We start from the raw sequence: 12,409 nt of genomic DNA on the forward strand, positions 1-12,409 counted from the left end.
GCAACATCATACGAGCAAAATCATATGTCATTATTTTATTTGGTTTGTTTCAATAATTTATTTTTTTTATAATTAATTACATATTAATTTTTTCATCAATATAAAAAGGATTAACATGTTTTGCACATTTAGCCTTTACTTTTTTTTTTTTTTTGAAAGGTCAGTTTCTTTTGCACCTTTGGTTCTTAACCCTCTTTCTATCCAAAATTTTGTGGGACTAAAGTGAAGATTGGAACATACTTATGAGATCCCACATACAATAGGTATTTAAAATATATATATATATATATATATATATATATATATATATATATATAGTGTAATTCTACGATATGGATTGTCCATAAGCGAATTCTTGATGACGGTTTTTAAAAAAATTATCGTTAATGTTGTCTCTATATGATAGCATTGACAACGATTTTTTCAAAAACCATCATCAATGGTGTGAGTTCGCATGCGGACAGTCCGCACCATAGATTTAAAAATTCTTAAAAAATTATTTTTTAAAAAAATATTTTTAAATTAGTAATTATTTAAAAATATGATAAATTTAATTTTTCATAATTTTCTTTATTTAAATATATAATAAATTTAATTTAACGCATTCAAAATTATGAAAAATTAAATTGAATAAATACTAAAATTTTTTGAATATTTTGTTTAAATCAAATATAAAAATTTTAAATCTCTATATAAAATATTTTTAAAAACCTTTATCCTTAAAACCGTTGTTGCGTACTAAATTTATTTCTACGTCCTTTATTTATTTATTGTAATAAAAATTATTTTTTATTTCAACAAAAAAATTATATCATTTTTAATTTTTTATATTTAATGTTTTAATTTATATTCTTTAATAAAATTGAAACTTCATTATTCAGTTAAATTTTTTAGTCATTGTTTATGTATGAAAAATATTTATTTTCTTTTTGCTTCCTTCATTAACAAATTTGTTTCTTATTTCAACAAAAAATTATAAAATTATTACATAAACTGATTGTTTTAATTTATTTTTCCTTAAAGAACTTTCTTTAAACTTGGTTCTATATGAAATATATAATTTTTAAAATTATAAGTTGTAAACTTTTTTTTTTAATTTTAATTTTTTTTAAAAAAAATTTCAAAAAAAAACTTTTATCATTTTTTTATAGATAAAATATAATTTATTATTTTTAAATAATTATTTTACAATTTTTTTTTTGGGGGGGTTTTTTGGTGCTTATCGCATCGTGATCCCATAACTATGCCAAATTTGCATTTTAATTCCTCATATTTAAAGGGATTTTGGATGGGAAATTGGCTGAGGACAAATGATGCCAAAAAAATTGACTTTTCAAGACAAAAATACCAAAGAAAAAAAACAAAATCAAGACTGCATGTGCAAAACACGCTAAAGATTAAGCACCAATAGTGCAAATAACCTATAAAATAATAATACACTTTGTAATAACTCCATAGCAGTACCCTTTAATAATTAAAGAATACATTGGAGATTCTTCGTCCTCTTCATCGTTCAATACCCATTCAAAACCCTAATCTCTATTTTGTCCAACGAACTTCACAGTATATTTCACTAATATTTTATAAAAAGGTGAACCACTCCATTGGTCCCTAAACTAAATCGTTATTCTCACTTTGGTATCTAAAATATATGTTATTTAGGTCATATTTTGGTTCTTAAATTTAATGAAAACTGCTCTTTTAGCCATTCTTCGATTTTCCGTCTATTTGTTAATGGGAATTGCATGCGCAAATCATGTGAGGCTACATTGGTTGTGTTTGATGATTTTTCAGTCTATTGAACTTGGAAATATTTGATACAAATTATTCTGATTCTTTTTGAGTTTTTGCTATTAAGGTGTTTTAACTCCCTGACCAGTAAAGGAAATGGCAAGTTCACACCTAGAGCTGAACATGAAAAAGCTTAGTACATAACATTTAAAGGAGAAAGAAATTAGAGAGAGAGAGAGAGAGAGAGAGAGACGAAGTTTCGTAGTCTGTTGAAAACATATTTAAGTTCCATTAATTAACAGAATCCTCAAATTGTCTAGTAAAATAAGGTTAATGACACACCTGTTGCCAACAAAATATGTAACTCTCAGCTGAAGGAAACCCTGTACTTAAGAGTTCATTGAAATAATGAGAAACAAAGCAGAATTGCATCACTTCCAAAGAAGTATAAACATATATCACATGGCATATTGAAACTCTAACAAAGGTCCAGTAATTAAATTATTAATTCCATGAGAGAAGTACATTTTCCAAATACCTGCACATAAATTACACTCGGAAGTTTCATACTCCGAAATGATTTAAACGTTCTGTAAATTCCTGCAGAAAAATCCAGTCTTAGATTGAAGATGGAATAAAATATGTAATATCTATTTATAATGGGTAAAATGTGGTATTCTTTACCTGAATGAATTGACAAAGCTCTTTTTTGGAAACTTGAGTATCTGAAACATATCCATCACGCCAGAGACCACTTGTTAAATAGAACCAACCCTCAGGGAGCCCATCTACCAGCAACTATGTGGTGCAGTTGGAAGAAATTAAGTTCTATATCATCCTTGGATAAGGATTCAAATCCCAGAAGAACGTTGAAGCAATCAAAGAACACTTAGATGGTGGACAAGTGCTCGAAAGCTTGGCTACTAACATATCAAATATTGAATCAGCCATTGAAAACTTTGTACTTCCAACATTAACAAAACTTTGAAGTGAAATCTTACCACAAATTAATTAAATTAGTTAAAGCAACTAAGTTGATAACACGTACTCATCCATGTAAGAAGAAATAAATGGAGTTAAAATGGATATTGACTATCCCATCAATTAATTTCATAACAGGTTAATTGAGACAATAAGCTAGTACAGCCACTTTTATTTATGCAAAAGAGAAGAAAATCTAAATTCCTTTACTACAAGGAATTGAAAAAGTAAGAGAACTGTCTATATGGCCAAGTAGGAGAAGAAGAATCAATTTTTATTTTTTATTTTATTTTTTTTTTAAAGAAAAAAATAAATAAATATATAAACTGTAGAGTATTACAATAGTGGAAGAAGTATAAATAGTTGAGTTAGGTTTAAAGATTATAATTTTGTAGCATTGGGTAACTACATCTAAATAATCAACCACATTAATGTAGTATATAAGTTATCATATTAATTGTTAGAGTAATAAGTGGGTGATATTAGAACTTTAAATTGATAATGTTTAAGTTAAGAAAAGAATAAAATTTGGATCTCATATAAAGTTCAAAGGCTGTAGTTTTTGTCACACGAAGATAACTGAGACCGATGCAGAAGAAATTTTAGGATGGGTGATGATATTGAATTCGTCTTAAAATAAAGAATTAAAATTATTACATCAAACTTTGTAGAAGAAATACCTGAAAAATTCTAGAGAAGATGGACATATCAATTCAATTCGGATTTATGCGTATGTGAGGGATGTGAGCAATCTTGGACCAATCTTCCCCTGTCTCTCTTTGGCACCGTGGAATTAGAGAAGGACAATATTCTATGGTCAATTGAGAAGTTGAAGCAGGCAACGCTTCTTCTGGCATGCACAACAACTGTGGACAGTATGAAATTGACAATTTTACAAGGGAGGTAAGCTGTACAATCGCATTGCCATTTAGTGATTTAAGATGTTCAAGACAACTCAGATGAAGAGCAGTCAGAGTAGCTGGCAACCCTTCTTCTGGCATGCATTGCAACTGCTCGCAATATGAAATTGACAATTCTTCAAGGGAGGCCAACTGTTGAAGGGCCTTGCCATTCAGGGATTTGAGGTTATGAAAACGGCATAATGTGAGAGAAGTCAGAGAGGTGGGAAGTTGTCCTTCTTCTGGAAATGAATCCACCACTTCATCTATGCAGTTCAAGCTTAAAGATGCAAGAGAGGTGAGTGTTGGCAGACTCCACTGCATAATGGGTGCAAATAGCTTCCCACAACTACCAATTGAAAGAGACTTTAAATTTGAAGGTCATCCCTCATCCGAAAATGAGTTGAGGTTTTCACATCCACAAATTTCAATAGCATGTATATTAGTGGGCAAACTCCTTTGTGGGAATGACTTCAACTCTGGACAGTAACCTATGTACAAGGAACCAAGCAATGGAAGCTGACAGCTTAGGAGTAAAGCCACCACCTGTTGTTGGCATTTAGAGATGTAAAGATGTGTCAAGGATGGAAGAGAATCCGGAAAGCAATTCCTGTTTAATGCCAAGGACGGACAATCCATCAAATGAAGCTCCTTGAGTTGTGAGAAAACTCCATCCTCCACCACTGACCACTCCTCCCACCGAGGCATAAATTTAAAACTTAATTTTTCTAAAGACTTGAATGGTTTATTCACCGCAAACAAACCACTGAAATAGAATTCATTACCCACTCTCTCCACCATATCAAATCCATCAATGCTAAGTGATTTCAAGGAAGGTAGCTGTCCAATCGGTGGCAAACTGTGACATCTTTTACATTTACTTAGCCACATGTATACTACACTGGAAAATATGTGGTCTCCAATCCAATCTGAGAAGCTTAAGCCTCCATAGTTTATAATAGATAGTCGCTCAAGATCTGTGTGTGGTTGAAGTCTGTTAAGTACTTTTCGTGCTTTCTGTGAATTATAAGTATCACCTTGCCATTCCAAACGCAAATCAGTGATACACTTCTCATCTTTCAAATTGGCCTTTGAAACATCATCAACATTTTTTACCTCTTCAAGGTTTCTAATACAAAGAGTACCACGCACATCTTGAACCTCATTCAACACTTTAAGACTAGATCCACTGCTTGTGCCTGCAACAAGATCACCCAATATTTCCAGATATCTCAAGTTGGACAGTTGTGGTGGTGTCTGTCTTAAAGATGTGGCACTAATGTCCAAGTGGCGCAAGTTGATCAGTCTTGCCATATTGGTTGGTAAATGAGTAATATTTCGGCATGATCTCAATAATAGAGTATGCAAATTGTGTAAATTGCACACTCCGTCAGGAATCTGCGTAACTTCAGTATTGGATAAATCCAAATATCTTAGATGCTTCAAATTGCCAATTGAATCTGGCAGCTGACAAAGATATCTACAACAATGTAACAATAGCGTCTGCAAATTGTACAAACCGCAAATTGTATCAGGTATTTTTTCAACTTCAGTCCAAGATAAATCTAAGTATCTTAGAAGCTTCAATTTGCCAATTGAACCAAGCAACTTTGAGACAACACCAACCCGATACAAAGAAAGCACTCTTAAGCATCTGAAATTTTGCAATCCTTTAGGATGTATAAAGTAGTCATGAATCATTTGCAATGATCCATCCAATCGAAGTATAGTGCGCAATACCCTTTTTTTAGATACATCCTCAACTTTCTTGATATCGTCTGTTTTATTTTCCATCCGTGGCAAGTATTCCATCCATGACAAGTAACGAGTCTTCCTTGGAAGGATATCTGAATAATTGTCATCTGACCTCAAACAATATTCTCCTGCTACAAATTGAGCTAAATCATTCACAAGGTCATGCATGGTAAAACCATACATTTCATTTTTATGAAAGAATGATCTTGCTGTTAGATCATCAAAGTATTCCTCTCCAACTTCTTCTAGCATCTTATTTTTTTCTGGTATCAAAAGATCTTCTGCCATCCACAACAAAATTAGCTTTTTCTTTGTAAACACATAATTTTTAGGGAAAATGGAACAGTAGGCAAAACATCTTTTTAAATGAGGAGGCAAATAATTGTAGCTTGACCATAGAGTTGAAAGAACGTCACACCCCTGAGGTAACTCACTTATGTCCTTCTTTAGTATATTTTCCCATTTTCTGGGATTTTGTTCAGCACGTAGAAGACCAGCAAATGATTTTATTACTAAGGGAAAACCTTGGTATTTTCTAACAATTTTTCTACCAATTTCGGCCAATTCCTCGTACACACTTGGATCATCTACTTTATTGAGAGCATGATTCGAAAACAATTGCCAACAAGCTTCCTCTGACATATATTGTAAGGAATAATTTGGGACACTACCTATCATTGATGCAAAGTTTCCGTCACGTGTTGTCACAATAATCTTACTTCCATATGCTATTGATTTTAATGGACAACTTATGGCACACCACCTATTAAAATTCAAGTTCCAAACATCATCAAACACAAGGAGACACCTTTTGTACCCCAAAAACAACTGCAACTCTTGTTGAAGTTCAAATGTTTCCTCCGTAAGGATTCTTTTCAACCCAGCGACTTTCTGATAAATTCTTTTTGTTATTGTGAAAACATCATAGTCATGGGAAACAGTAATCCATGCTTTGAAATCAAAATGTTGATCGACCGCCCTGTCCATGTAAACAAGCTGAGCAAGGGCGGTCTTCCCGACCCCACCCATGCCTATGATTGGAATCACATCCACTCTACTCCCATCTCCTTCATGTGAAATCAACAACTTCAAAAGGGCGTCTTTATCATGATCCCTCCCATAAATATTAACTTCTTCCAGTAAACTAGTTTCATATGATCTTTGTAAAGGTTTGGTTTCAACACCTTTTCTCAAATCAAGATGATCAATTTTTCCCATAATGAGTGAAAGCATGACGAAAATCTCCTTTATCCCCTTTATCCTTTCATATTCTTTCTTAGCAGCAGCTAATCTATAAGATTGGAACAAATTGCGTACCTTATTAGATTCACTGCTTCTGATGCCAGATTCGCTTTGCAAACCTTCCACTGCACTGTAGTACATCTCACTTTTGCTTACATCTTCTTCATTTTCTTCTTGGTTAGCAGCGCATGAAATGAATTTGCGAACCCTAGATGATCTTCTTCTTCTTCTTGCAAATTCAGTACCTTCCAATTCGGCTTCAGTTTTGATCAGACAAACCAAATCTTCGACATGGTAGATTGCGTCTTTGAGATCATCAAGCCACCGTCTCACAGATGGATCTGTCAATTGCTTCGTTTCAGCATCATTCAAAACTCCACCGACTGAAGACAACATGAATTGAAGCTTGTCGAACGCAGTTTTGAGTTTCTTTTCGCGAACGAAGTCGTTGAAATCCTGAGAAGCCATCGTTTCGAACAACTGTTCGACTGAAGCTGAGAGGAAAGCTCCGCCAATCACTCGTTCGACAGCCATTGTTGTTTGTTGAGACCTCAAGAGATCGAAGCAAAGGTGAATCCCTCTGAATTGCGATGAAACAGAGAGAGAAGTCAACGGCTTATGGCTTTGTTATTACACAATCAAGCTGATTCTTTGTGTGCTCGATTTATGTTGGTCTTTTTATTTTTAATGTTATAGTTTTATATTTATATTACATTCCCCGTCCCTAATTACAGGTGGGCTCGTTTCACCCAAAAAAAAAATAATAATAATAAGGAGGTGGGCTCGCATGTTTGAAAATTGAACTGTTCGTCCGAGTGCCTCATCCACTTGCCAAACATTTAAATTTAAATAAATTAAATCGGCATGGCTTTTCCCCCTTTTTTTTTTTTTTTTTTTGGGGTTTCTTTTTGGGTTTCCAGTTAATGTTCCTCTTTTGTTTACTGGGTGTTTTTCTACAACAGCAACTGTCCCTTTTACTATGGCTTTTGGTGCTTCTTCCGAAATAACCAGTGATTTTCACTAAAAAATGATTTCTCATTTTATTGCAAAGCATTATATGAAATGATTTTTATCTCATATGAGAACCCCTTTTCGAAATTCTCCACCGAAATTTTAGGATGGCCCCCATGCCGACCTTGACCATAAATTTAATGTGCAATGCTACAGGATCCCATTTTAGTCAAAGCCTCCAAAATATATATTTTCAGTATTTTTCAGTTATTTAAAATAATTTTTAAAAAATAAAATAGTAAAAATGTCTTAGAAAAAAAAAGGAAAAAAGAAAAAAGAAAAACAGAGAGATCAACTTTTTTTTTATTATTTTAGACTTTTCTTATTAACTATTAGCAAATATCTTTAAATGATAATGTAATTTTTTAAAAAATAAATAAATTTATAACCATAATCATCCTTTTTTTTTCTTTTCTTTTTTTCCCTTAGATATGTACAACAAATAAATCCCTTTCATACTCTTGCTCTTCTAATTTATTATCTTCTAAAATTTTCAAATCATCTTCTGCTTTTTCCCATTTGAAATTCAACCTTGATCTTCTAAGATCTCCATTTTTTTGGAATGAATTACACAAAGATCAACTCTTGGGTTTACCTCTCTTAAGACCTCACAGGGTATATATGCATTTATAGCATACATGGTTTTTATTTCATACAAAATTATATACATATAGTATTTAGTATTAATTTAAAAACAGTGTTCAACATGTGGCTATAAAGTTGGTCTACAGCCTTTAAAATTCCAGCACCAGCTTGAATGGCCCCAGCTAGGGGAAATATCAATGGAAATTTTACAGAAAATCCGACATATCTCCTCTGTAAAATGGATTTTCCAAAAATGAGCTCTGTAAAAAATCTATAATTTCCTAGAACTTCACACTTAATATCAATCACATAAATATAAAAATAATATATATCTTTCCATGTTCACAACCATTATCGAAGCATACTAATAGTATTTAAAATAATAAAAATGTAAATATTACTAATGCAGAATAAATAATAGTGACAAAATAACAGTAGAGGGAAGTGATAGGAAACAACAATGGAAAGTAGGAATGCCAACGGGGGGTGGGGCCGGTTTTTGAAATACTGTTCCCGTCCTCGCGGGAAATTTTCGATCCCATCCCGGCCGTTTTCTCCGTTTCTTAGATGGGGGTAGGAACGGGGATTCTACGTGGCAGGGTGGTGCAGGTCAGCTGAAATAAGTATTTACCGAAGCTTCCATGCTCCACCATGTACATGTTAGACACCATAAAAGATACTAAAAGGATTCTAGTCTTTTGCCTTCAGATTGAGTCATTAGTATTTTATATTACCATAAGTAACAGCCAAACAAAAATTGAAATGGCACTTCCACTCCAATCAGAGCCACATTAATTGAAATGGCAAAGCTCAATACACAAGCAGCTAGGCTATGAACTTTCCCTAACAAGATTAAAACAAAATAAAATAAAATAAGAGAGATCCTACCAGTAGCAGCACAAGGAGCTCAACCAGTCAACCTCAACTGTGTTCTTCAATTGGCTGCAGCATGTGGCATCGGCGGTGAAGCAACAGGTGGCAGTGAAGGCTGAAGCAGCAGGTGGGTGGCAGCAGTGTCGGCACTCGACAAGAAGAAAATGAAATGAGTAGAGCTGGAGAAGGGTAGGGTCGGGGTTGTTTTTTAAACAGATAAATTGAGAATGATAAATATATATATATATATATATATACATATACCGAACCGGTTTTGGACCAGGATATTTATTCCTTGGGCCCGGCCCGACCTCAAATTGGGTTTTAATCTCCTGCCCTGAGCTCGCCCTGCCATTCCGATTTTTCGAAAAAAAACCGACCCGTTAGGGGCTATGTACCGCTGTTTTCAGGGTATACAAGGTATATTGCCATCCCTAATGGAAAGAACGGGATCAAGAAACGATGCCAGTAGCTTGAACAATGACCTACTAATTACTTGAACCTAGAGAAACGAGTTTGAAAACAAAGAAAAATATAACAAAATATTAATTATTCCAGTGAATTGCATTATACTACTACTACTACTACTACTACTACTACTACTACTACTACTACTACTACTACTACTACTAATAATAATAATAATAATAATAATACAAATTTTAGAGATCTGTTTTGCTCTTAAAAATCTCATTAGTTCCAATTATAAAAATAATTGTAAAGAAGATAAAAATAATATTTTTAAGAAAATACCCCATAAATAATCATTTAAAATAAATATAATAAATAAAATAGTACAAAGTAAATAATCAAACCCAATAAATAAATAAATCCTTTAAAACATTTAAAATCATAATAAATGTCAAGAATATACACGATGCACCGTATTATATATGGAGTGTTGCCAGATGATGGTTGGAGTTCCAAACATTACCTGACGAAGGGAAGTGAGAAGAGATACTTCTAATCGGACATCTAGAAATCTTAAGGGCACCAATACTAAATATCCTACCATCCTACAACTAAAAAGAGGGTAACTAATGCTATGATTGCAAAACATCTATTTATTCTCACTTACCTTAGCTCTCACATGATAGCTAAATATGCCTGCATACTGAATAAATAATTTATAATAGAACACTAATACTATATATTGTATCTAAAAATCATAATTCCATGAATAAATGTTGTAACAAAAAAATAATAATTTCCACAATTCAATTTTCATAAACCACAAATAAATCGGATAGATCATATATAAACATCCTTCCTAAAATTCATAAATCACCATTTAAAAATAAACCGGCAAATAAAATTAATTGTAATTAAACATGACAATTAATCTCTCAAAAATCTATATATATATATATATATATATATATATGTATATTAATTTATATATCCTTATTAATTTAAACATCACATAAAATCAACAATCCAAATACCCCAAAAACATAATTTGAAATATAATACTCGTTGAAAAATGCCAATCACTCCAGCTCCTCCATGGGATTTGTTCCACAATGCACCCGGATGCCTAAAATATTGCCAAAAATATAACATTGCCAAAAATATAACATACTTTAAAATGCTAATTTTATCAGGTATTATAAATATAGCTCACTTGGGATTATACACAAATCTTAACCTAAAATTACAATTTATATGCCAAAACGAACCTTAAGGAACGAGAATTACAATTTTGAACTTACCTCTCTGAAATACGACCAGTGGTGGTCGAAAACTTACTACAAAGTTTCGACCTAAAAACTAAATCCTTTGTATCTCACGATGTGGCTCAATTTGAGCTAAAAGGTTGAAAATGGTAGAAACCCGTGGTCACACAACAAGTAGCTCGCCGGAATCAGATGAAAGGAGCAAATGTTGGCTCACCAAATTTCTAGCTCTCGTTGGCATGTCGAAGAGTTTCACGGTGAAAGGAAAGTGGTTATGGCTTGCAGGGGAGGTGGGCTTAACGGTGAGAGGGGTGGTGGGGGTCGGAAGTGGAACAACTTGGCCAGAGAAGGAAATCTCTTTTTCCCCCACTCTCTCTATCCGATCACCCTCCGTATAAACTAGTTTGAAGGAGCCTCGCTCAAATAGGGTGGGGGACTTGTTAGATCAGAGCATATTTTCCATCGACAAGAAACTGACATGTGGAACTATTAGAAATTATCTCTGACACTCACCTTGTTCAAACGGAATCGGGCCTTGTTTGAACAGGTGGCTCCACTAGCCAAATTTTGACATGTGGCAAGTCAGAAGGTTTTTTTAAACATCCCTTTGCACATTTCTAGGAAAAACTATCTGTAGAACCAATTACAAATAAAAAAAAATATGAATTTTTACAAAACCATATTTTCTAACAATAGCTCCAAATTAAATGTACTATTACTGTATAAATTTGTATCAAGAAGCACTACACATTAATTAATGAGTCAATACCATAATTTATAAAAATAAAAAATCAACTTTGATTTTCACACCGATCAACACGATCAAATATAATCAAAAATAAAAAATTTTGATATAAAAAATAATTTATTAAATGATATATGTTAATATATTATTGATTGAAATATTTTTATAATATAAATATGGATAAATAAGCTTTTTAATGGATAAATAAATAAAAAAATTTAATTAAATATTAATACATCATTTACAAAATAAAATTGGTTAACATTTTTATATCTCTACTATTATTAAAGGTAAACAATTTTATTTTTTTAAAAAAAAAAGAAAAATAATTCTAAACAAAATTTGATGGCGCTAGCTTTAGTGCAAAGCTCTTCAAGTTGTGGATGGACTTTGGATGCTTTGACTAGAGACATTATTAGACTTAAAACAAGAGTTTACTGAATGTCTAGATCCTGCAATAGTCGTGCAGACTGGCAAGCGAAAAATGCCCACAGGTATCTTATTCCTTTGCATTGGGGCCCTGTGCCTAGTCCAAATATGCGTTCTCTACCGCTTTTGGATTGTTCCTTTGAATATGGTGTTTTCTTCTAATTAAAAAAAAAAAGGTGTAATTATTATTATTATTCATCCTTCGATTGGGGATTAAATATAGAAAACAAAGGCTTTGGACCCAGGTATAAATTTTTGACAAATTATTTTATTTTTCAAATAGGCATATCAAAAAAAAAAAAAAAAAAACGTACATAAGCAATAAAAATGTTATAGATAGTTAAAATTATAATTTATACACAGTTTGATGTACATAATAAAAAATGATGTTTGTCAAATATTTTGATAAATAGAAACATTAACTATTATTTGTTCTTAATTTTTTTTTAATATATATACATACCGTATATTTCTCTTTAAAG

General features: G+C 32.4%; 1 protein-coding gene and 1 long non-coding RNA gene across 3 annotated transcripts; both read right to left on the reverse strand.

Moving 5' to 3' along the window:
• Positions 1-2,103: 2,103 nt before the first annotated feature.
• LOC132803246 (putative disease resistance RPP13-like protein 1) lies at positions 2,104-7,394 on the reverse strand. 2 transcript variants are annotated; one of them, XM_060815748.1, is made up of 3 exons: positions 3,393-7,394; positions 2,416-2,651; positions 2,104-2,331 (listed from the first exon to the last, which is right to left on the reverse strand). In XM_060815748.1, exon 1 carries the CDS (start codon positions 7,140-7,142, stop codon positions 3,993-3,995), a length of 3,150 nt encoding a protein of 1,049 aa, XP_060671731.1. In that variant the 5' UTR covers positions 7,143-7,394; the 3' UTR covers positions 2,104-2,331; positions 2,416-2,651; positions 3,393-3,992. The 2 variants fall into 2 exon arrangements, with proteins under 2 accessions (XP_060671731.1, XP_060671730.1); XM_060815747.1 differs by having other exon boundaries at positions 2,416-2,654.
• A 3,021-nt stretch (positions 7,395-10,415) lies between these two features.
• On the reverse strand, positions 10,416-11,344 carry LOC132803247 (uncharacterized). Its single transcript, XR_009638329.1, has 2 exons — positions 10,790-11,344; positions 10,416-10,614 (listed from the first exon to the last, which is right to left on the reverse strand). It is a non-coding gene; the product is annotated as an uncharacterized LOC132803247 (long non-coding RNA).
• Positions 11,345-12,409: the final 1,065 nt, after the last annotated feature.

This window comes from Ziziphus jujuba, chromosome 3 (assembly GCF_031755915.1).
Source record: "Ziziphus jujuba cultivar Dongzao chromosome 3, ASM3175591v1".
Classification (NCBI taxonomy): domain Eukaryota; kingdom Viridiplantae; phylum Streptophyta; class Magnoliopsida; order Rosales; family Rhamnaceae; genus Ziziphus; species Ziziphus jujuba.